Source organism: Parasteatoda tepidariorum, chromosome 5 (assembly GCF_982258835.1).
Source record: "Parasteatoda tepidariorum strain Cologne lab strain chromosome 5, Ptep-v5.0, whole genome shotgun sequence".
NCBI lineage: Eukaryota > Metazoa > Arthropoda > Arachnida > Araneae > Theridiidae > Parasteatoda > Parasteatoda tepidariorum.
This window is the reverse complement of record NC_141759.1, coordinates 26,663,310-26,690,097: the sequence shown is the minus strand read 5'-3', so window position 1 is coordinate 26,690,097 and position 26,788 is coordinate 26,663,310. Positions and strand designations below refer to the sequence as shown.

General features: G+C 34.1%; 2 protein-coding genes across 2 annotated transcripts in view; one reads left to right on the top strand and one right to left on the bottom strand.

The window, feature by feature from the left end:
- LOC107449244 (uncharacterized) overlaps positions 1–26,788 on the top strand; it is a 121,996-nt gene that overhangs the window by 85,295 nt on the left and 9,913 nt on the right. The gene's annotated exons all lie outside the window — the stretch shown is intronic.
- On the bottom strand, positions 1,118–21,500 carry LOC107446944 (uncharacterized). Its single transcript, XM_087165228.1, has 6 exons — positions 21,214–21,500; positions 16,268–16,320; positions 13,785–13,895; positions 10,692–10,739; positions 3,370–3,426; positions 1,118–1,285 (listed from the first exon to the last, which is right to left on the bottom strand). Exons 1-6 carry the CDS (start codon positions 21,347–21,349, stop codon positions 1,235–1,237), a joined length of 456 nt encoding a protein of 151 aa, XP_087021354.1. The 5' UTR covers positions 21,350–21,500; the 3' UTR covers positions 1,118–1,234.

The window sequence follows — 26,788 nt, the reverse complement described above, 5'->3', positions numbered from 1 at the left end:
TACTATTGATTCTACGTATTTGCAGCAACTGCGCAGTAATAAAACTTTGTATATTTTAAATATTCATAGGTTTTATTCTTCATCAAAATTTCTGAATTTTTTCTTTATATATATATATATATATATATATATATATATATATATATATATATATATATATATATATATATATATATATATATATATATATATATATATATATATTATATATATGCTGTATGCAAAGGCTGTATACATGTCTATATACAGCCTTTGGAAAGAAACAATTTCAGATTTGAAATCCTCTAATCCAAATTAGGTAAGATCAAGTACAACAAAAAATTTTCAATTGACTTCGGTTAGTGATAGAATTGTTTCGAAAAGGTGATACACTCCACAAATTACAATTTTAGGCTTGTAGTTTTTTAATTATTTTTTCCCATTTAACTTTAATGTCAAATAATTGTCGAAAAGTAAATTTTAAATCAATACTTATAAGTTGCAAACTTATTAAGTCTGAATATGATAGAAACATGTCTAATTATTATCGGAGACAAAACTCCATTTGAAATTTGAAAACTATAGTACGTCAGAAAATTATAGTAATAATAAAAATATAGCATGATGGAGATAAAATAAATCTTTTACAGTGTAGTAAGTTTAAATCCCTAGCATTTTGACCAATTATCTATGGTTTAAGTTACTGCTATATTTTATAAGTTACTGCTATATTTTTTCATTTTAAAAGTTCAAAAATGACATGTCTTTTTGATAACATGTCTTTCAATTTTGATAATCCTCTATTTATGAATAATTTTTTCTACTCCTTTTTAGAATCTAGTGTCTTCAGCTGATTTGAAGACCGATGCAGAAAAATTAACTCTGGATCAGCCTAAAGGCTAAAAGCAACAAGTATAGTACTAAATGGCAAAAAAAGTATATCAGTATTAATTTTAAAAAAATCAGTTTCAGTATTTTTTGTTTATATGCAACTGTTGGGGATACTTACACACTTATTTCAATTTTTATTAACATTCCTAAATCAGAAATTTTGTAAAAATAAAAAAAAGAAGAAAGAAAAGAAATTCTGTTATGGACGAAACACATAAAGAGTTAAAGAAGAATTAACTTCTTGAACTTGTTAAAGTTACTTTTTATTTTTTCGAAAATAATTAGTTAGCAAATTTTTAAATAGTTGAAGTTCTAGATTAGCATAATCGAAGAATATTTTAGGTTGATGTTATCATTTGATTCTTCAGCATTTTCCTTCAACATGAATTCTGGTTAATAATTCTGTAGCGCAGCCCTATAATAAGAAAAAACATATGTAAAAATTAACTAAAAAAAAAAAACATCTGAAGTAAAATTTCATATCAATTATTTTTTTATTTTAAATAATTTTTTGACGGAAGTAACAAGTATATAATAATGTTTGAATAAATATGTCAACACGACAAAATTTAATGTCTCTACATATCTAATACTTTTAATATCTCATAACAATTACTACAACATAACTCGACATTACTTATTTTAACACTCTTCTGTAGCATTGATTCTAGTATATTCAAATTACGAAACTGTAATTCATTTCATTAGCATAAAAATTCAATTTTACTTGTTCTTTTTTTTTTTTTGTCGTATGCCTGTTTTAGGCAGTTTGGGTGCGATTGTTCCTGTTTTTCAGTGGCGCCATCTATGGCCAGGAATTCAACTTCAGCCACGCCATTCACACAACCGCAACCCGTTTATAGGGCGGTTCACATTCACACACAAGGAGAAAGGACATAGAGCACAGAGAGAGAGAAAGAAGTATCCATGCCTTGGCCGGGATTCGAATCCAGGACCTTTCTGATGCAAGGACAGTTCCCTGCAATTTCTCTATAATTAATTAATATAGTAATTAGTTAATTATGACAATGAATTTAAAACAGTTAATCATTCGAAATAATGGATTTTTTTTCGAAATGATTGAATAGACAAACGTCACATTTTAAAAATACAAGGAAGGATTATGACTCTTTCATCTTAAAATACCCCCAGAGAGCTTTGAAGGTTTGATTTTAATATAGCAGTAAGATTTGTCACAAAACCCCACATTTTCAGATATTATTTGACCATTCAGTAATCCATGAGCCAAAAATCGTCAATTTTGAGAATCATGCTGTGGCGAAATCAAGTGATTTGTGACGAAACGGACGAAAATGCTTCCTCAATTCGAAATCGCTTCGCAGGGCATTGTGGGAGATAGCTTACTAGAATGAGGAAACTAACGTGAAGACAAGACAATTGAAAATAAAGCGTTGAAGAAAGACGAATTGTCCACCAACCAGAAAGATCCCGCCTCGGTCATGGGGGGGGGGGGAATCAATCTCTCTGTTTTATCTATCTTTGTTTTGTTGTTAAGGCGACATTGATCAAGGTATATTGGGCCCTAGATAAAGTGATTTGGAAAGCATTTGGCACTTCAAACTTTCTTTCGGTATAAAATAGAATGACAAATTTTTCTTTGCTATTGGCGAAATTCGTTTCTTCGAAGAAATCTCGATTAGTTATTTTGTCATTTTGATGAAATGTTTATGCAGAGCATATGCCAAAAAAAGTTTTCGTCAAAAAGAAAGAAAGTTTCGTGAAATTTGAGTATCCATTTCTAATGGCTCAACAAAGTTTGTAAATGATTCAACAATTTTAAATTTAACTATACTAGTTAACGCGCATGAAGCTTGTATAAATAGCCTTTTCATATCGAAATTGGATGCAAAAACTAAACACGTCATCATTAAAAAATTTTTATAACAAATAAAAGAAAAGGAAAAAAAAATTTGCAATAAAAGCTTATAAAAATATTTCTTAAAAAAAATTCGTGCGTGTCTATGTTCTATCTTTTGAAAAAAATAAAATTATCATTCAAGTATTTTTGCTGTGCAAGAATAACGTAAGCCAATCAACCTTAGTAAATCACTCAAAAAAAAAAAAAACATTTGCTGCAAGGTTGCTTGCTATCAGCGCCTTACATGTAAAAATGTTTTCTTTACAAATTAGCCACTATTCCGTTTCCGGAATCTATAAGCAGAATTATTGTCACAATACTTATATGAAATAGCTATTGTAGTTTATAAAGTACTTATAGCCCATTCCCAATGTATTTAACGTCAGTGAGTCAATAATAGTTCGAAAAAATTAATATTTTTTTTTATTTGAATATCTTTTAAAATTTTTTTAAAATTGTATAATGTGGTCTAAAATTTAATTGATATTAAAGAGCAATCTACACTAAACTTTAAGAACCATAATTTAATTAATTCTTCAGTGATTGCTGGATAACTAAATATACTATGTCTAAAGATCGTACAAAATATTAATTCAACATCAAGTGATACTTATACTTACACTTGCTTCTCTTATTCCTTGACATTCTTCAGATTCGGTGGATTCAGCACACGTCGCCTAAAGAATTATAGTTTTTTTTAAAGAGAAATATATATATAACGCTTATGTTACAAATATATTTTTCCCCGATTGTGATTAGATTTATTGATGATTTAACTATCATTAATTTTCAAGATTATACAATTTCATTGAATAATATTATCCCGAGGAATTAATGATACTTCGTGAACATGATGATAATATTAATTTTAATTTTTAAGATTTGGGTAATTAAAATGAAAAAAATAACTGCTTTGTTGATTTATACGATAAAATAAATTACTTTGATTTTAATATAAATAAGCTTATTACATGGAATTCTAATGTTTATGAAAACAACTATTTAATCAAGTGGATTGAATTAAAATATTATGTAGTTTGGTAAATACTTATCCAAAAAGCAAATACACAAACTCTTTCAAATAGGAAAAAAAAACATTACATACCCAACGAAAGTAATTAAATTCTATATAAAATCATTGAGTTAATTGTATGTGATTATTAATAAATTCACTAAAAGCTTCTTTTTTAATTTTTAATTTTACAATGTGCAAATCTTATTCGGATGGATAAAACCCATGGATAAAACCCTCTGCAAAACGGGCAAATCATGTTTCCCCCTCTGTCTCTCTTCTAAATAAAAGTTAATTTTCTAAAATCATAAAAATTGTATTATTAAATATCAACCTTTTCAATTATAAAGTTCTTTAAATTATCCAGTATAATATTATTACCTTGCTCACCAAGGGCGCCGGCAGAATAATCTAAAAGGGGGTGCAACCCTCTAACAAACTAATCTCCCCCCCCCCCAAAAAAAAAGAAGAAAAAATTTAAAAAATTATGTTATTACATTTTGTTTTGTTATTACACATACTTTCATCTGTTAATTTTTTTTCAAGATTCATTTCTTCATTATTTTTTTAAAAAAATAGTAAAATAGTTCGAATTTCTTGTAACTTGCAAATTTTGCCACGAAAAACTGTATTGATGGCTCTGGCATAGCTACTGACTTTGAAACACAATACTAAAAACAGTAGTTTCGTGTACTAACGTGTTTGTGGCTGGCCAAGAAGGTGGCGTTAAAAAATTGATTCGAGACAAATATCCTAAAACTGTGTTTTTTCATTGTGCCAATCATGTATTGAATCTCGTGATCAACGACTTAAACCACGTTAAGGGAGTACAGAATACTATAGGGACAATGGAGAAAATTATTACTTTTTCAGAGAAAGTACCTTGTGGCAAAAAGAAATTTCTAACATCCCTTTACTCTGTGAAACACGCTGGTCAGAAAAGTACAAGAGTACCAGACGATTTTCTGAAAAGTTTGTTACAATTCTGAAAGCTTTTGAGTTCCTTACAGAAAAAGCGGCAAACAAAGACACCAAAGTGAAAGCTAATATACTTTTATCAGCTGCTACACGACAATATACATTGTATCACTTTTTGTTATTGCTACTTATTCTGCCAAATTTGAATCTGTGTGCAATCAGTTGGAAAAGGTAAACACAGATCTAAAAAAAGTAACTGATTATGCAGTCAAATTGATAGAAGTGCAGCAAATTCATCAAAACAATGCTTCAGAAGAGTTTACTGCAATTTTCACGAAAGCAGAACACATTTGCGCAGAATTAGGCATTGAAATTAATCGACCTCGAGTGGCATCTAGACAAGTTCATACACTATCTATCCATTAATGACCAGACACCCCTTGTACGGCAGGTGGACTCGTCCTGGCGGAATAAATACGTAACCTGTGGTGGGGGGAAAGACCATTCGCAAGCAGGCGACGGCCATACGAGCTTTAACAGTGAAAATGAGTAGACGGCGAGAGCTGAATGAGGCGGAAAGGGGTATGATCATAGGCACCCACCGATTTGGTCATTCCATACGTGCCATCTCCGACAAGTTTCAGATACCACGGTCAACAGTTGGTGACGTCGTGTTGAAATGAGAACAAGAGGGAGTGATAAAACCGCAGTCCCGACCCGGCAAGCCTAAAATAATGTCCGACAGGGATCGACGATCTCTTCGACGTGTAGTGAAGGCAAACAGACAAATGTCGTTGGACACTGTCGCTACCAACTTCCGGGCTGCATCTGGCAGTGTTGCCTTTGCACGTACCATTCGTCGGGAGCTGATTGAGCAAGGATTCCATGGACGAGCAGCAGCGCATAAGCCAAACATCTCTCTATCAAACGCCCGCCACAGATTTAAGTGGTGCAGAGCACGTCGCCAGTGGACAGTAGAGCAATGGAAAAGTGTTATATGGAGTGATGAGTCACGCTACATGTTGTGGCACTCTGATGGACGGGTGTGGACCTGGCGAATGCCCGGAGAACGGTACCTACCGGAATGCATTGTCCCCACTGTGAAGTTCGGCGGTGGAGGAATTATGGTGTGGTCCTGTTTCTCGTGGTTTGGCCTTTGACCCTTGGTGTTAGTGCATGGAACCCTGAACGCAGAAGGGTATAGAGACATCCTGGACAATTCGGCGCTTCCACCCCTGTGGCAACAGTTCGGTAATGGCCCGTTTGTGTTTCAACACGATAACGCTGCCATTCATTAAGCACATGCCATCACGGACTGGTTTGATGAAATGGGGGTGCAAGAGCTTGACTGGCCATCCCAAAATCCAGACATCAATCCAATTGAGCATCTCTGGGATGAATTGGAGCTCCGGTTGAGGGCCAGACCACAACACCCCAAAACCACCACTCAACTCTTCGCCATGTTACAGGAGGAATGGCGGACAATACCTGCCGCCGTGTACCAACACCTAGTGGATAGCCTTCCTAGAAGGGTTAAAGCTGTGATTCGTGTGCGTGGCGGCCCTACTCCCCACTGACTTGATACTAGCACCTCATGTATCCGAAATGAGGGGTGCCCGGTCATTAATGGCCAGATAGTGTAGATCGAATGTTCCTTCTGAAAACGCAGAAGAATTTTTCAGGAGATCAATCTTTATTCCTTATTTGGACTCCATTATATCTTCTTAGAAAGACCGTTTTTCTTCTACAGAAAGAAAAGCATTTTCACTCTTATAGCTTTACCCGAATGCGATGAAAAAATCTGGACAAAACGTCATATCCGGAAGTTTTAGAACAGTGGTTTCCAACTGGCAGCTCCGGGGCCGCATCCGGTCCGCGAAGCCTTTTTTTGTGGACTGCGAAGTGAAATATATTAGATGACATTTTTTGCGGACAATTTTCGTAAACAATCTACATGGGTTTTAAATACTCGTTAATAAAAACCTAATTTCTTCGTTTCTGTGAAATTTATCATACCAACGAAGCAAAAAAAAATTTTTTTCTCAGGTTTTGCATCTAAGAAAATATTTATTCAAATACAAAAATAATTGTGTATGTTGCTCTTTTTTATTTAATTTTTTTTGTATTTTGTGAATATAATTTAGCATGTGCGTACCTGAAATTTTCTCGAAAAAATTCTCCGATTTAACTTTTTGAAACCACTCATTTTGAGACGAAAATATTTACACACACATTTGTAAATTTTAAATGTAAATATCTATTCTCTGGTGGTTGCAGAAGACAAACCTCAATTTTGTCATTGAACATTTTGCGTGCTACTATGTAAGTTTTAATAGAAACCTTTTTAAAGTTTTATATCTTAACAATTAGATATCTGTTGCACATTAACTGTTTAATACATGAGTGCAAAGTTATTGTGGCCCGAATTTTTTAATATGCAATTAAATATTTTTAAAAATCTACTTCTTATTTTAATTTGTAATTCAATAGTTTTGTTTTGTACAACTTGGTAAAAATCTGACAGTAATATTTAATGTTCCTCCAAACATAAGAGAGTTCTACATAAAATTTTGATAAAGTTGCGGCCCGCCATTTGATTTGTGTTTTTATTTGTGGCCCTCGGCCTCATGTAAGTTGGAAACCCCTGTTTTAGAAGATATATATACTATGCATGAAGATCTGCTCTCATCGAATTTCATCACTGAAGCTACAACGTGGTACGAAATGTGGAGGAATAGAGAAAATTCTAACGAATCCCTCGAATACATAGATTTAGTTATTGAGGCCACACCGTTTTATCTAGCTGTAGCGGAGGCAATCAAAATTGGCCTAACTCTTCCAGCTACTACGTGCACTATTGAACGCACTTTTAGTACAATATGAAGCATCAAAACATGGAATAAATCTACAATGCCTCACGAGAGATTAAGTAGTTTGTGCATGCTCAGCGTGCATCAGAAAAGAATCAAAGATGACTCAGAATTTATCGAAAACGTTATAAACAGATTTGGACAGCAAACAAGACGATAATAATTCTTGTTTGATTAAACAATTCTTTAATTGTTTATGTTTCAATGATTACTTAATTAAAAATATTTTTAATAAAATTTTTTTGTAACAAAAATGTTGTTCCGTATCTCTTTAATTGTTTTAAAAAAAAGCCAGGGGGGTGCAAGTGCACCTCCTTGCACCCCCCTGCCGGCGCCCTTGTTGCTCACATCCATTTTTGGGCCAATCCTTCGTAACTAACAAATCAAACGTGTTTCAGTACTGCAGAAAGAATGAGCCATAAAATAAAATCTCCCGATTTTTTACCTCTATTCGCGCTTCTGTTTTCATTTTTTATTATCTGGTTTTATGAAAATATTTTAAATCATTCTTAAGAGTTTTTCGTGCATATAAGTTCATTTGTATTCGCTACTCAATTAATAGATTTCGTTTTGTTATGTTTCTTCTTTGCATTTTATTTTTTGTTTTTTTAACACGATATATTTTTTACTTAATGTGTTCTATTTTGTTTGAATTTTAATTTTTAGTCCTCATACTATTGTTTTGATATATTTTGCTGTGGCTATATAGATAAAATATTAGTATATAATAGATATTAGTATACAAAGATATAATCGTGTGATCTTATGAAGCGATTATATATATATATATATATATATATATATATATATATATATATATATATATATATATATATATATATATATATATATATATATATATATATATATATAAACTGCTGTTTGTAGAAAATGCAACACCATGAAGGAATCATCAGAATCAAATGAAATTCGCAGCAAATGTCAATTATAGGATATTATGCAAATTAATAAAGTTTCAGAGCCATCGCGCGTGCGTGGCGTGCGCAGCGCCCTCTGAATTGATGCTGAAAGCGTATAAATAAAGTGCTGTAGCGGGACGTTGAAAATAGTCTATGATTATTTGTTAGTGGCAAACGTTTAGTGAGACCTGAGTATGCCTCCACGACGGAAGAATAAGAAATTCAAGCAACTTACGGAGTTTGAACGAGGGAGGATAATCGGCCTTCGAGAAGGAGGATTTTCCTATCGCGCAATAGCAGCTCGTATGCAGCGGAACAGTTCCACAGTGATGCGAGTTTGGAAGCAGTGGACCGACGAGCACCGAACAACTCGAAAAACAGGCACTGGACGACAGAAGGTGACGTCAGAGCGCGATGATCGACACCTGCTCCGCATGGCGGTGAATGATCGCACAGCTTCCTCCAGGCAGCTGGCAGCACATTGGTCTACTGCTACAGGTGTACAATTGTCGGCTTCGTCAATTCGTCGTCGTCTGCTGCGCCGTGGATTGCGTGCAAGGGTGCCATTATACAGGATTCCCCTCACGGCGGATCATCGACGGCTGCGTCGGCAGTGGGCTCTTGAGCACAGAGACTGGCGAGCTGATTGGCACCAAGTTGTCTTTTCAGATGAATCACGCTTCAATTTGTGGACCCATGATGGCCGTGTTCGTGTTAGACGTTATGCCGGTCAACGCTGCCTTCCTGAGTGTATTATTGAACGACATAGTGGTCGAACACCCGGAGTTATGGTCTGGGGTGCGATTTCGTATCATGGACGATCCAATTTGATACGAATTGAGGGTAATCTCAATAGCAACAGATACGTCCGTGAAGTGCTACAGCCCGAAGTCGTTCCTTTCCTTCAAGGCATCCCTGGAGCTATCTTTCAGCAGGATAATGCACGCCCACATGTTGCGCGGACTGTTAGAGACTTCTGTTCAGCACAACGCATGCAACTTCTTCCTTGGCCTGCTTATTCGCCGGATATGTCGCCTATTGAGCACGTGTGGGATATGGTTGGTCGGCGTCTCACTCGTGATCCGCGTCCTGCAGTTTCCAAAGACGAACTTTGGTTGCGCATTCAAGCGATATGGAATTCTCTTCCTCAAGCAGATATTCAACATCTGTTTGACTCCATGCCACGTCGTATAGCAGCACTTATTGCAGCGCGTGGTGGCTGCACCAAATACTGATTTCGGACGCTTAATTTGTTTCTTTTGGTTTGAAAATTTCATCATTTATTTGTATCAGTACAAGTCGTTTCTGCATTAAATTTCATTTGATTCTGATGATTCTTTCATGGTGTTGCATTTTCTACAAACAGCAGTTTATATATATATATATATATATATATATATATATATATATATATATATATATATATATATATATATATATATATATATATATATATATATATATATATATATATATATATATATATATATATATATATATGTGGTGGGTGGCGCAGTTGGTTTGTCGTCGGTCTTCTGAGCCCAAGTCCCGAGTCTGCGGGTTCGATCCCCGTCCCAGACATCGGATCTTCGGGATGCAGAAAATCCTCAGCGGCGATGTCGTATGATTATGCGGCATGCAAAAGATCCTTAGAGTGTCTTATTGGCTCTTGGCATTTCCGGCAAAATTGAATTCCTAGTGCACTTTAGCATCCAAATAAAGTCTCGGTGCTGCCATCTAGTGTTGCAGAAACTAGATGTCCAAATTGACATGGCCCACAGTATGTCAAACATTGTGGAGGTCCTGAAAGAGTGGATTCCACTTCTGGAGAACGCACTAGGTCTGTTTATAATCAAGATATTTTCGTTTTTCATTTCCACATATAACGCCACTGACACTCGGCAAATCCATATCTTTCAATAATGCTAATCGCGCGAAAGAAAAACAAAAGGCATGCCAACTCACAAAAACGCAGGGGAAAAATTTATCAAGAGAAAAAGAAAAATTCATGAGCCCTCTAGTGCCATCTAGCAATGAAGATAAGCATCAAATAATGAATCTTTTTTTAACCTACACAGGGGAAATAGCGGGATCCGTATCGAAACAGGGGGGAAAAATTACTTCGCCTTCGACACAGCTCAAATCGCAAGAGCCGTACTCGGAGGGTTAAAAAATCTGTTTAATCACATCGGGATGGATTAGTTAACTGACAGAATACTTACTGCAGCAACTTCTGTTGCATACTGAACAGCTTCTATAAATACTTCATCCTTAAAAAGAAATATTTTAGTTTAATTTCGAAACGACAATATTTTTTTTAATAAAAATTTATAACAATGATTGGAAATCTCATTTTTCAAACATCAGCGTTTCTTAGACACTTAAAAAATTTTACTCTTCTAACTTGCTATAGAATAACCACCGCAGTCTGTTTATTGATTAATCATAAAGTTTATGGTAAAGAAAATTTTGAAACCGTGTACAACTAGTATGGTTAAAAAAGAAATATGAAAACAAAACAAACTGTACGGTTCTTCAACCATTTACAACTGGCATGGTTTGAAAACAGTAAAAAAAAACTTTTCTACTGGGCATTGGAGCTAGTCTTTTTGTTAGGTAATAGGCATTAAAGTTACGTTTTAGTTGAGTTGTGTTTTATCAAAAGAACCGTGGGATGTGATTTAATTCGTTTATTTGATTGTTTCATCTTATAGGAAATATAGGTCTATTCATATATGTATAGACTAATATCGGAAAATATTGGCAATTTGAAACTTAGGTGAACTAAGATTCGTGAATATTGGTCCGATAAGGACCCAAGTTATTTTGCCGCTAGGGCGGTTTGAGCTTGTCCTTCCGTCTTTTGTGGTGGTTAGAAGAAACGTAAGATTTCTTGAAATTTTTTGATAAATATTCTGACATTTTTTTTCTAACAAACGCTAATGAATGGAAAAATGGTTGTTGTTTTTTTGTGTTCACGATATTTTCTGCACAATTTGCATCAAATACCCAAATAATCTTCCCAAAACCAAGAGACTGAAATTTACATTACCATGCATTTGTTTCACTTCGAATGTATGACGATTTTTTTTTTACTATATGTTTATTTTTATGTCATTTTCGTGAAGAAATTCAGAAAGAACATCAAAGATTCTTTGAACCATTTAAAAAGTGGTAGGCTATCAGAAAATCCTTGATGGCGAAAATTCTGAAGTCAAGTGCCGCGATGCAGCTGAAATTATATGAGTGTTGCAAAAGAATAACAATAATATTTTTTTTAAAAATTATCATCAGGAAGAAAAAACATGTACAGAGATATATTATTTTTTATATACTTTGCATTGTTATTGATATTTTCCCCATACTGTCTTTGATTCATTTTATATTATATATTTATGCTATGATTCTTTTAAAACATTTTTCCTTTAATCTATTAGAGCAAGGATTAGATCAATTTGTTTTATTTCACAAAAAATAAAAAAATCATAAAAAGAACGGTTAATAATTACCCTAGCAACAATTTTACCTTGCCCCCCAGTTGCGTTAAAGATTGAATCAACCTGGATCCTGTAAGATTATGCACTGAGGGACCAATATTGGGATGTCCAGACTTTTTAATATGGTTCCTATAATGGCCAATATACTGCCTAAATTGGTCAATATAGAACCCATATTTTCTAAATAATGGATATAAAATATCGGGTGAATCTAATAATTTTATGTAGGACCGATAATGATTGTAAAGTGGCTGTAAAATATCGGGTGAATCTGATAATTTTATGTAGGACCGATAGTGATTGCAAAGTGGCTGCAAAATATTGGGTGAATCTGATAATTTTATGTAGGACCGATAATGATTGTAAAGTGACTGTAAAATATCGGGTGAATCTGATAATTTTATGTAGGACCGATAATGATTGGAAAGTGGCTGTAAAATATCGGGTGAATCTGATAATTTTATGTAGGACTGATAATGATTGGAAAGTGGCTGTAAAATATCGGGTGAATCTGATAATTTTATGTAGGACCGATAATGATTGGAAAGTGGCTGTAAAATATCGGGTGAATCTGATAATTTTATGTAGGACCGATAGTGATTGGAAAGTGGCTGTAAAATATCGGGTGAATCGTAAAATTCTATCTACTACCAATATGGGAAAAATAAGGGCTCTTTGAACCCTAATTGAGCCAAGAGTCATGAATGTTGGCCCAAAGAGGGCTCAAGTCATTTTGATGTTATTGTAAAATATACTTAAATTATTTAATAAAGTTTTACATAGGACTTAAAACAAATCATTGCGTAACTTTGTTACTTTTAAATCACCGTAATTTGAGTTTCCATGGCCAATTTTACAATTCGAGAAAAAATTTCGTGTTCATTTCAATTAGTTTAAGAGAGGGAATAATTTATAGACTTGATTATGAGCCTAAATAATTTATGTATTTATTTTGCTTCTTCGTAAGTAAAAATTCTAAAACAAAGAGGTGAAAGTTACCTTAACGGGGTATCTTTCGTCAGCAGGACAGTTTTTATATGAAAAACTAGCTCTAATTAAATTAATAATCCATTCTTCTCCCTTTGCACTCATTTTGAAATTTTAGTCTATTACTCCATTATTGTAAACAATAAAAGTAAATACATCATATATTGTAATTTTACGTGATTTGAAAAAAAAAATCTTCAAAAAGATTTGCTTGGATTATCTACACTTTCAGGATAATTGAAAAATCTTCGTCTCTGTGTACCAAATCAATTATAAATGATTAAAATGTTTGTGAAGCAATATTTTTAATTTTTTCCCGTGAAATTTCTATGCTGCAAAATTTCCTACAAAAAAGTTCAGATATCCTTCATCAGTTTTAACATTTAGTTCCTATTGCAACTCTGCAGCTTTTGTGCAAACTGATGTCAAAGCATTCAGTAAATTTTTTAAACTGCTTCAATAATGGGCATTCCCCGTCTATTTCATGAATTGTCATTGCTTACTCTTTTGTGCAATAGACCCGCTTTTTTCATTCATGGGGCATTGATCTTGAATTACTGCTTCTCTGTCTAACCTGGACCAGTGAAATATTTTAATGCTTTTTTTTTCTGGGAAATTTCCTACGACAAAATTTTCCGAAAATAAGTTCAGACATTTTTTATCAAATTTTATAATTTTTCCAATTCTTTCGACAAGCTTTTTTACACGCTGAAGAAATAACTTAGAGAAAAAATTTTTTGTCGTTTAAATTGCTTCAATAATAATTGTTGTTGTTCCTTTATCTATTTATATTATTTGAATTGATATTACTAAGTCGATTATGAAAGATACCTGTTTTTCTTCATCCATGGCGCACCAATCCTCAAATAATGTGTCATGGTCAGGCCAGGACCAGTCCATCGAGAAAAAATCTGCGAAATGCTTCATTGCGTTCTTTCCAGTCTTTAAAAAAAAAGAAAAATAAAGCTATTGTGAATTTTTACATTTTCAGTAACGGTACAGGGAACAAAAAGAAAAAATATCTTGGAATAACTATTATTTATCTGACCAATGCGACCGGATTTTCATGTACAGTGCACATAGAAGGAGAAAAAACAGACAAACCTGAATAATTTTTAATTTTATGATTGAAACTTTCACGTTCTTGGACTCAATTTTAGTAGGTCAGAGCATCGACTGCAAGCATGCTAATTAATTAGTGTAAACGATATTTTATACGATGAAATCAGAATATCGGGATAGCATGGTTGGTAGGGCATTGGGCCCATGTCCCAAAGGTCATGGGTTCGATCCTGCCGGCCGAAGACTCCCCGTGTAGTAAATGGTGACTGATGCACGTTAAATCTGTCGAGTCTTAAAGTTCTCCATGTTCCCATAACAAATCAAAGCTCTGGGGGTACTGGATTGGAGATTGATCATTCTCTGATTCAGATCAAAATTACGATCTGTGGATGAATGAATGGATGTATGAATGTGTCTGCCCTATAAATGGGCGTGACGTATGGAGGTGGCAGAAGTCGAATTCTTGGTCATAGAGGAGGCCACTGGAAAACAAGTACAATCGCACCTTCTCTGCCTTAGTGGCATACGTCAACAACAGCAAAAATCAGAAACACAAACGTACTTCCTCTGTCAGATAAATATACCTTTCATTTGACAAACTCAGACTTTTTATCTCCAAAGTGTAGGAGGGTTGCTGCAATCTAGAAAATATGGTCCTCATAGTTTGGTCAGGGAAGCAGTCCGAACGTTTTACCCCTTAACTATAAGCTTACTTTTTGTGTATGTTGCTATAGTTCGAGAACAATAATAAAGATCGTTTATCCAGAGATAATTCAATACAAACGTATTCTACACCAGCATTGTGGTCTGTGTGAGTCAGCTGCTGATGTCGTATCGACCAGCCATTGCAGGGATTCGAACGCGGTTTACTCTATACCTTATTGGGATGCTAATGCTCTATCTTCTGAGCCACCACGACTCTTACAAAAATGTTTTTTATTTTATTATCATCGTTGAATAGTCGACCCAGTTCTTGGGTTCATGACTATTAATACTGAACTCCGTAGTTTTGTAAGTTTGAACCCAATCCAGAAGACAAAGGAACTCCTGGATCAAGAATTGGGAGAAGTTTGCCTTCGCGGAGGGCTTTTTAATGGAAGTAACCTGCATTTGAGTTAGATGGGGCGGAAAAGCCACGAAAACCATGTTTCTTACACTCATATTATACAAATGTTGTGTTTTGATTGGATGTTAAATATGCTTGTATATATATAAGAAAAACCAAGATTGGAAGATAGTTTTAGATGACTGTATGGAGACACTTTAGTTGCCTCGTGTTATGGAGAGTAGATAACTCCCGAGGATTGTTTTCTCTTATAAAATTGTTTGATGCCTAAATTTAGGTATAATTTTTCTTCCTTAATAAAAATTCTAGCAAGTTCAAAGATGACTTTTTCATTATGCTTGCTTAGCATTTTTTACAACGCTCTCAACTATTCCAGCATAGTCATTACTGGCATTCGAACCCGGTTCAAAAGTTGGAAGGAGAATGCTCTATCCCCTGAATGGCTCTTTACAACGCAATAATGTTTAAAAAATAATTTATTTTCTTCAAATGTTTTAGGGATACTGCAAAAAACAAAATAATTAAACCATTTTTCCAACTGAACTATAATCGCCATATTTGTCAGATTATAACACTTTGGAGTTTACTGATGTATACGTTGTTTTTGAAAGAAAATTGTTTATATTGGCTATGGCGCGAGGCGTTTCTAAATGATTATGTTTACAATGGTATGTGCATTGGTATGTTACATTGCTTTTTCTCCCGTAGTCCCTCATTGTTTTTTGTCCCGCGGCTCCCAGCACCGAAGTCAAGCATCACTGGTTGCTGTCAGTGTGCGGGTGGGTGACCACTTGAATCAGTTTTCGTAGGGACCGAGGGTGTGCAGCATTGATCCTCGTTAAACTGTTCTACCGTAAAGTGAACGACTTCGCTTGCAGGTCGTCGGGCTACCTAAGTGAGGGTGCCATATCCCCTGCTCATGATCAAAATTGTTATGGCATGTCTTCGGATCCTCCTCAGGGATGTTTCTCAGACCGTCGCCAATAGCCCATTGCGCAGCTCTAGTGCGACGTAAATGAACAACTACTACTACTGCTACGTTACAATGGATTTTAGTTTCTCACGATTTATATGAACATTTAGCAAAGATTCACCAATTTATTGAGAATTTGATCATAAAATGCTTTATGTAATATATTTTAAATTTGCTTTGATCAGCATTGTACCACGAAATATAAAATCATACCTCTTCTGGTGTCAATATGGTGCATGAATCTATCTTATCATTTATATCTTGATCTGAAATAAAAATGTCTTCAGATTAAAAATAAATAAATAATACAAGTATCATTTTAAAAAATTAACCGGATTTATTTTGATTTTATGATTTTATATGAAATAGAAGAATAAAAATGTTAAAAATATTTTGTTTACGAAATTCAAAACCTTCTGGTTATATTAAGCTTATTAAAAAATATAAGGACAGTATGGCTGAATGCGACACGATTTTATCAATTGTCATTTAGGTCTAACTTGGTTTTTATGGGATGCATTCGCTGAAAATAACTGGAGGAAGACAATTTCAGTTCTAAAGAAATTTTTCTTGTTGATAAAAGGGAATTACACACCTTTGGACAATAAAATTGTTAAACCAGAAGTGAATGCAAATAACTGAATGATATTTATTTCTCACATACCATTATAGTTGGAAGAACAAGTGATTAAATTCTCAGGATATTTGGATGTATTGATCCTGAGGAATCAGTACTCAGAGTAGCTTCCCCTGGCAGCAATAACAGCAGTTATTCTCCTGGGCATCGAGTCGAACAGAGATTAGATAGCATGGACGGGTACAGCATTCTATGCAGCTTCAACATTATGCCACAATGAATCAACCATATTGACTGACGAGTTGTGGAGTACTAATCGTTCTGAAACCATTGACCAGACGTTTTCAATACGTGAGAGATCAGGAGAACGTGCTGGCCAGGGCAACAGGCGAACATGATCAGTGTCAAGGAAGGTCAGGGCAGTGCGAGCAGCATGGGGTCGTACATTGTCCTGCTGAAACGTAGCGTTATGGAAGCCTCGAAGATAAGGCAGAGCAACTGGCCCTAACACATCAGAAATGTAACGACTGCTGTTTGAAGTGCCGGCAATGCAAACAAAGTGTGATCGTGACGTGTATCCAATGGTACCCAATACCATTATTCCAGGTGATGGGCCAGTATAACGATGTCGAATATAAGCTGCCAATGGGCGTTCTACACGATGTCGCCAAACACGGATGCGGCTACATGCTGGATACAGATGCTGGATTCGTCTGAAAAGACGACGTCAAGCCAATCCTGCTTTCTGGTTAGTCGCTAATCACACCATTGGAGGCGCTCTTGTCTGTGATACAGCGTCAAGTATAGCTGAAACCATTGTCGCCGTGCTGACAGTCCATGTTGCTGCAAACGTTGTTGAACTTTTCGTGCAGACACTTATTGTCTTGCAATTGATCCCATTTGATGACGCAGGGTTCGTGACGCAGCTGTATAATCCCTTAAGGTCATGTAGATAACATGTCTGTCTTCTAGGCTGTTAGTGATGGGGGCACTGAGATCTTACACGGTGTTCTATATGACCGTCATGAATCCCGGTAGGTCACAATTTGACTTCGATGACACTCAGATGTTCCCAGGATCTCGATGTCCATATATACAACGCATGTTTGTATCATAAAACAAAATTTAATGATCTTTAGTTCGAAATAAAATTTATGGAAAATTCGTGATCATTTTGAGCATACTTTTAAAAAGTATAAAAACTACAGAGAAAATTATTTGAAGTGTTTTTCATTTTCAAGATCTTCAAATCAGAATTTTTTTTTTTTTTTAGTTGCAAAACACGATTCATTACAAAGCAATGAAAAAAACATCTGCACATTTTTCCATGCATGCGCAGTATTAAAGATCTACTTTACCTTAAATACTCACATCTTTTGCTGTTTTTAACGAATTTTTTCCGAAATTTAAAACTACAATTTTGCAATTAATTTTAAATTGCTCCAACTATTTTGTTTAATTTTATTCAAGATTTTTTAAGTTATACCAAAAAAAAATGCAAGACATTGTTTTTATAAATAAAAATGTCTTGATTTTCATAAGTATTTAGACTAAGTTTATGAAACTTATTGCAGTTTATTGCAAATAACAACCAATCTAATCGACACTAGTTACACGCTTATTGCTTGATTTTCTGGCGTGAGGTGGTGGCGTTTAAGTTTTTTTTTCTCGTAACACGGGTTCCGCAAACCTATGAAAGCGATAAACCTTATTGATAATTATGAAAAAATTGCATCAATCTCTAAAATTGCAAAATAATTCTCGAGGAATTTCTTGAGAAATTTTTTTAAAAAATTTCAAAGACTGAAAGTGTCTCTTCTATCATCAAAGATGCTAACTTGCTCCGGACAGCGGATTAAAATTTTCTCGTGTTTTTTTATGTATGATTCCTGATTTATGAAAATCGATTTACAAGGTTTTAACTCACCACCACTTCTAAATAATTCTGAAACGCCAATTTGTTACAATTAAGCCGTGTTGACCCTTTGAAAAAGTTAGCAAAATGAACCGCCAGACTGCAAATTTTAGTTACCATTTTTAACAATATTTTTACGAATCCGGAGCAGTTGGTATCTCTGCGTTATTTTCGGGTAGTGTATATATATATTTTTTTCCAATGCCCACCTATCCTAGCATTTTTCGTCAATTCAGGCATTTACAGGGCAGATTTGTTGACTTCTCTTTCAGGGGGACCATATTAGATGGGCCAACGCAGCTCCCACAGTAAGGACAGATAGTACAGAGAAGGAAGGAGCATTCATGCTTTGCCCGGTATTCGAACCCAGAACCCTTCTGATGCAAGGGCAGTTCCCTAACCCCTACACAGGCCGGTCAGCGGGTAGTGTATATTAAATGCTGGAAAAAAAATTTGATGGATTAACCATGCAAATTTGGTGTTGAAAAACTCTTAAAATTGTTCCGCCAATTGTCTAACTGCTATTCATTTCAGTTATGTCAAGTCTAATTCAAATTCATATTGTTATTATTTCTGCTATGATTGTATATTTAATGAATAAATAAATTTTGTTTAAAGAAAGATGGCGCAAATGCATCCTAAGTTAAATTTCTAAGCATTCTAAGTTTAATATGGTATCGTAAAAATAATTTTACCGGCTCTTATGTTTATCATATCTTACAGTAATTATAAATTCTATGCTATGGAATGATAACAGAAATAGTGGCGGCTATTTTACACCAAGTAGTGTAAAAGATCATTGCTGCAACTTCTCTACACCAAACACTATGATTGCATCTTGATGTAGTGAAATCCTTAGTGGAACACTACTTTGTAATGTTGTTGCCACCCTTTCAGGTGATCAGATACACGGCATTATTTTACAGGTTAGAAGTTGATGTTACAAAATAGCCTAAAACAAATTTATTCGATATATTAAATTTATAAATATTTTCAGCATAAAGTAATCAGTCAGTCTGAAGGAATTTAATTATCGACTATGTCAACCTTCATCTATTAAAAGGTTAAAACAAATTTATTCGATATATTAAATTTATAAATATTTTCAGCATAAAGTAATCAGTCAGTCTGAAGGAATTTAATTATCGACTATGTCAACCTTCATCTATTAAAGGGTTAAAACAAATTTATTCGATATATTAAATTTATAAATATTTTCAGCATAAAGTAGTAAGTTCTGTCTGAAGGAATTTAATTATCGACTATGTCAACCTTCATCTATTATAAGGTTAAAACAAATTTATTCGATATATTAAATTTATAAATATTTTCAGCATAAAGTAATCAGTCAGTCTGAAGGAATTTAATTATCGACTATGTCAACCTTCATCTATTAAAAGGTACCCCAAGATAGAATCGAGTTAACATGTGTTATATACTTGTGATTTGGTATAGAAAGAACAATTTCTTTCCTGTTAACACGTTGAATGCCACGCTAACTCTACATAGCTTGCTCGTCTGGCAACACGGTAAATAACTACAAACTAAATTTGAAAATATAGACAGAATTTTCCAGTTTATAAAAAGTTTAGCATAACGTATCTGAAAAAAGTGTTGAATAAAAATCTACTAAATTGAATTTATTAAACCAAGAATCACAATAATTAAGTAAATTTTGAATAAATTTTCTGCAATTCCATAAAAAAGTGCAAATAATATAGTTCTATATCATGTTATGCGCTGTCAGCCAGCTATTTTTTGCGGCCTATGTGAAAGGTCAGTGTCAGTAAGTGGTGACAGACGTCAGTGTGAGATGCAGCCTAAATGTAATTTCAGTGTCAGCCACCGGTGGTTGAGTACAGAAAAAACAATTTCTTTCCTATTAACACGTTGAATGCCACGCTAATTCTTCATAGCTTGCTCGTCTGGCCACACGGTAAATAACTACAAACTAAATTTGAAAATATAGACAGAATTTGCTATTTTATAAAAGGTTTAGCATGACGTATCTGAAAAAAGTGTTGAATAAAAATCTACTAAATTGAATTTATTAAACCAAGAATCACAATAATTAAGTAAATTTTGAATAAATTTTCTGCAATTCCATATAAGAGTGCAAATAATATAGTTCTATATCATGTTATACGCTGTCAGCCAGCTGTTTTTTGCGGCCTATGTGAAAGGTCAGTGTCAGTAAGCGGTGACAGACGTCAGTGTCAGATGCAGCCTAAATGTAATTTCAGTGTCAGCCACCGGTGGTTGACGCGGCCTAAATGTAATTTCAGTGTCAGCCACAGGTGATTGAAGCGGCCTAAATGTAATTTCAGTGTCAGCCACCGGTGGTTGACGCGACCTAAATGGAAAGTCCAGAGTCAGCCACCGATGGCTGATGCGGCGCTCAACGTGTTAAAAGACAAAAACCAAAGAGGTTGGCAAACAAAGGGAGTAAAGTATAAAACATCTTTGAGTTAAAGTTTAATTTTCTTCTCACTGCTCAGGAAGAGTGGGTGACAGAAATATGTAATCGTAGGAAAATTAGGTAACATTCAAATAATTAGAAGATTTCTAGAAAAGCTTGAGAAAAATCAGTCTGCTATCAGTCCTCAACTCAGCTTTAAGTATGAAAAAAAATTAGACGGTTACGCAAATATTTAAAAATATTCTTACCCTTTGATATGCACTTTATCCATCTTAAGCAAGGCTCAAAGTGCTCTCCTTTACCTGCATCAACTGGACCTGAAGACATCTTAATACCACTTACAATATTTAAAACAGCAGCAGTAAACAAAAAATTAATAAGCATCTTAACCGCAATAGTTTTTACAGCCTTAATCAGCCTCTTACCTATCAGCTATTAACTCAGTTTTAAATATATAAAATTATCTATATAAAAAACGAAACTTTTTTTGGAATGCTTGCTGATTGACTGAACAGTTATGTTTTATATAGAACATAGCAATGTTTCCGTGATTGCGGTCTCTATTTCCCTGTTTTTTGTGTGAATCTTTGGATTTCAAAGAAAAATCTGAAGAAAATATTATGAATAATTTAAATGTATAACATTTTAGTATTGATCAAAGTATAATATACTGTACTTTGTTTAAACTTTTCAAAGGTGAATATAGATAATGACATATTTTTTCTTCTTTAATTTCATTTCCTTTTACTACAATCAGAACATTGTTTTTTCTATTTACAATGTTAACATATTTTATGTTACAGTTTATCTTTCATTTTCCTTATTCCTTTTATTTTCAAATATTTCTTTTATAAAATACTTACCGGAAAATTTATGAACAATACAAATTCTAGTTATCGCATGATCAAAGATGGCATGATCAAAGAGTTAGGTGAATACATACATTTTCGAGTCGGCCATTTAAAAATACAGAAAACATGTAAGTATAAACGAATATTGCATAAATGAGAATGGATTTTATTTTTGTCTTTTTATTTGGATTTTATAAATGGATCTATTTTTTATTTCTCTATTTCAAATCTTGGGCTTTTAGAGAAATTTTTTAGATTTTGCAAAAAAGGGCATCGTGTAAGTAAAATAGTCAGTGCAGCATATACAAACATTTCTAGCAAACTGCATATGCATCTCATAGTGAGTTTTCTTAATTATAAACATTATTTCTGCATATATGAGCTTTTTTCTTAATTTTCAATCCATATTGGTGGACACCGAAGCTTAACTAGACTAAACTATCGTAGGCGGTGTGCACTATTCAAGACGATGGTACTAGTTTCAAGACATCAACTCTTACACTAGAAAGCCTCCACACGATTTTTTATAAGTACTCCGCGCAGAAATTTAAAAAGTGAACCAATTCTGAGCATGAACCCTCATTCTATTTAAAAGTGACTGAGAGAAATTTATCATATACATTTGAGAAATGAATCTGTAGTGGCAGGCAAGTAAATAAGACAAACCCATCATATTCATAAATTAAGCAAATTTTTAGTCATATTTATGTTACCACTTTCTTATTTTCACTAGATCTTCTATTAAAGGGCTCTTTCGTATACGAGTTTACCGTCATAGTGGTCTGATCGGACTACTTAAAAAAAAAACGTGTGGAGGCTTTCATTTATAGGAGGTGTTGTTCAAGATTGCAGTTGATTATTTGCGTATCTATCAATCTTTTTTTTTTTTTAAATTTTTTTGGATTGAGTATTCAAAATGATCAAATCCTCTTCAGTACCATGTACGTTTCAGTCCTGTATACGGATGAGACTAAAATAATGATTGTAGTCGATTATTTGCCAAGTAATTTTAATTCTCTTGTTGAATTGATTTGACAAATGTAAGTGTTAAAATAAGCATGTATGTTTTTAGTCGTATATTAATTGTCAGTAGATAATATTTACATTTTCATAAGAAGATATAGATTAAACTCTAAAATGTATAATAAAATTTTATAATAATAACATCGTAGTTTAAATTCACACTGATATTCTCTGTGTGCTGTTTGAATATTTGATTAAAAAACAAATTTTGCTTAAAGAAATATGGTATGTAAGCATCCTAATTGAAAGTTTCTTGCTTAATATCATGACGTCAAAATAATTTTATTGATTCTTATGAGTATCATATCTTACAATAATTATAAATTTTAGTGTTACAGAATTACAGAAATGGTGGCGGCTACTTTACACCAAGTAGTGTAAAAAATATTCTTGGTGCTTCTCTATACATTGGTGCTTTAGATTTAGAGCCCCTGAATTAGACAGGCCGACTTATCATTTATTGTTGGAGCAAAGAGCTAACATAAGCACAGCGAATAAATATTTTCAAGTGGTAGTTTATTAATTGTAATTCTTGGTTTCATAAATTCGATTTAGTAGATTTTAATCCACCACTATTTCTAAACAATGCGTAGGCTTATATAATTCACCACTTTACAGTACTTATAGCATGCTTATGCTTAACATTTTTAAAAGCAAGCAAATGTTGTCAACTATTTGCAAAATTTACTTTGTAGTTATTTACCGTTATTTAAATTATTATGGCGTGTCCGCAGCATTTGGCATCTCTGTAATAACATAACGAATACTAAAATAACGTTAATTTGCGAACTTGTTTGCTCCAATATTGCTTGATAGGTCAGCTCTGATAGTATAGGAGCCTTATTTAGATTCGCTCTGTGATCATATTACTCATTTTGGTTCATTCTATGCCCATGTTACTTCTTTACATTAGTTTTGTGCAGATGTTGCTGAATTAGATTCATTTTGTACCAATGTTACTCGTTTAGACTCATTCTGTGCCAATGTTGATGTAGATTCATTCTGCCCCAATATGTCTACTTTAGATTCTTTCTGTGCGTTATTACTTCTTCAAATTCATTCTGTGACAATGTTACTGCTGTAGATTCATTTTGTATTCATGTTAGTGATTTCGGTTCTTTATGTGCCGATGCTAATTCTTCAGATTCACTATCCGCTGATGTTACTTAGTTAAATTCATTCTGTGTGGATGCTACTTCAATAGATTCCTTCTGTGTCGATGTTGCTACTTTAGGTTCATTTTCAACAAATGTTGCTGCTTTAGATTCATTTTGAACCCATGTTACTCCTTCAGATTCCTTCTTTGCCAGGGCTGAAAGCCCTTACATAGCAAAACGGAAAAGAGCGAAAACTGGCACGAAAGGCATTTTATTCTAGCATTTTTTTCGAGAAACATTAAATTGCTGTAACTACCGAGATTTTTTAATATTTTTACATTTAATATCATGTATATAAAACTACTTCTTTCCGGAAAAAATTAGATGTTGTTGCATATTTTGATGAAAAGAATAGATTTACTCCCGCCGAAAACAAGTTAAAGCTTAAATTGCTTTACTATCAGCCTTGCTGTCTCGCATTCATCCATATTTTTTGCCGTTGTGACTGCTGCAGATTCATTCTGTGCCAAAGTATATGCAGAGATGCCAAATGCTCCGGACACGCCAAAATAATTAAAATAACGGTAAATAACAACGAAGTAAATTTTACAAATACTTGACAATTTTTTTTTTTTTTTTTTGCTTTTTTAAAAAGATACGACAAGACCTAATTACTATAAAGTGATGAATTATACAAGCCAACGAATTATTTATAAATAGTGGTGGATAAAAATCTACTAAATTGAATTTATTAAATCAAGAATCATAATTGATAAACTACCACTTTAGAATATATATTTGCTGTCCGGAGCAAGTTGGTATCTCTGCATATATATATATATACACTGGTTATCATAAATTAAGGAAAATTCACAAAAATCGCGATAACTCAAGAAATTACACATGGAATTTTATGAAACTTACCCACAATATACAACACATAGTAAGGTATTAAACAACATAAAAAGAAATTATCAGACATTAATAGTAGTATAGAAATTAGCACATGTATAAAATAAACAAATTGGAAGTATCGGTTTGCAATAGAAAAAGTACCTTTAATATGGAATATGATTGCCTCTAGAAGCAATACAGCACAAACAGCGATGTGTGATGCTTTCAATTATGCGGTCTATCAGTTCAATAGGAAGTGAGAGCCATTGCTCTTGTAAAGCAGTTGCAAGCGTGGCAAGGGTCTGAGGGGGCGGATTGATGGCAGATACACGCCTCCCTAGAGCATCCCAAACGTGCTCGATAGGATTCAAGTCCGGGGATCGAGCTGGCCACTCCATGCGAGTAATTGTTTCCTGTTGAAGATAATCATCAACAATGCGAGCTCTGTGTGGTCTTGCATTATCGTCCTGTAACAGGAAGCAATCACCAATTGCCCCGGCATATGGGCGCACATAAGCATCAAGGATGTTGTCTCGATAAACCTGAGCATTCACGGTTCCCCTTGGAAAGACATGGAGGTATGTGCGCCCTCCTAAGGATATGCCTCCCCAAACACAGACACTGCCTCTTCCGTATGCATCTCTTTCACGGATGTTTGATGGATGATAACGGGTCCCAGGTTCTCTCCATATCAAATAACGTCTACTGTCACTTTCTAGACTAAACCTGGACTCATCCGTAAAGAGAACAGGCCTCCATTGATCTGACGTCCAGTGGACATGTTGTCGGGCCCACTGCAAACGGTCTCTCCTATGGCGTGATGTGAGCGGCACGCAAATGGCTGGTCGTCTCGCATACAGACCACCTTCGTGGAGCCTTCTGCGCACAGTTGACGTTGACACCAACCTTCCGGTGGCTGCAGCAAGAGAGGATCTAAGATGTGTCGGAGTAGCGGTTCTATTCCTGCGTGCACTTAATGTCAAATATCGGTCATCGGCACTGGTCGTAACAGTTGGCCGTCCTTGACTGAACCTCCTAGATGCCGAATCTGTGGTTTGAAATTGCCTCCAAAGTCTATGAACCACAGATGGACTCACATTTAGCCATCTGGCCACTTCTGATTGACTCTGCCCTGCCTCTAGTCTCCCGATGGCTCTCCATCGTAGTTCTTCAGGCAAATGATGCCTAGAGGTCATTATTACGAATTGGCTATCTCAGATTTTCAATGTCGCAATCACAGTAAAATTTGTGTGCTTTCTCTCAAACTTGGACTTTTATGCTCCAGGCAGATGACGTAAGCCGAGTGCAGCGCCACTAATTTGCATATTGCAATTTTACTCAGCTACTCTTAGTGGACAACATATGCAAATTTTGCACGGTTTGGCTTACTTTTGAAAGAGTTATCGCTATTTTTGTGATTTTTCCTTAATTTATGATAACCAGTGTGTATATATATATATATATATATATATATATATATATATATATATATATATATATATATATATATATATATATATATATATATATATATATATATATATATATATATATATATATATATATATATATATATATATATATAACTGTTATATTGAGTGATATATACCCTGAGGAATTAATCTTACTTCGTAATCATGATGATAATATTAATTTCAATTTTTTGGATTTGGGTATCATGAAAATTGAAAATATCTGCTTTGTTGATTTATACGATAAAAGAAATGATTTTAATATTAATAAACTAGTTACTTGGAATTCTAATGTTTCTAGGAGCATCTATTTAAATACCACTTTTAATGAAATGAACAGAATTAAAAGAATATGTAGTAATATTTATTTATCCAAAAAACAAATCGATAAACTCTTTCAAAATCTGATAAAAAACAATGGATACCCAACTAATGTAATAAAATTTTATATAAAATCATTGAATTAATCGTATATTTTGGTGGATA

Bases quoted from the DNA above. Each gene is read 5' to 3' on its own strand.
- LOC107446944 (XM_087165228.1), bottom strand. From the start codon at position 21,349: ATGCTTATTAATTTTTTGTTTACTGCTGCTGTTTTAAATATTGTAAGT. The intron at 13,896-16,267 runs GTATGATTTTAT...TTTTTTTTAAAG, and splicing joins CCATATTGACACCAGAAGAG to ACTGGAAAGAACGCAATGAA. The intron at 3,427-10,691 runs GTAAGTATTCTG...ATAATTCTTTAG, and splicing joins ATGCAACAGAAGTTGCTGCA to GCGACGTGTGCTGAATCCAC.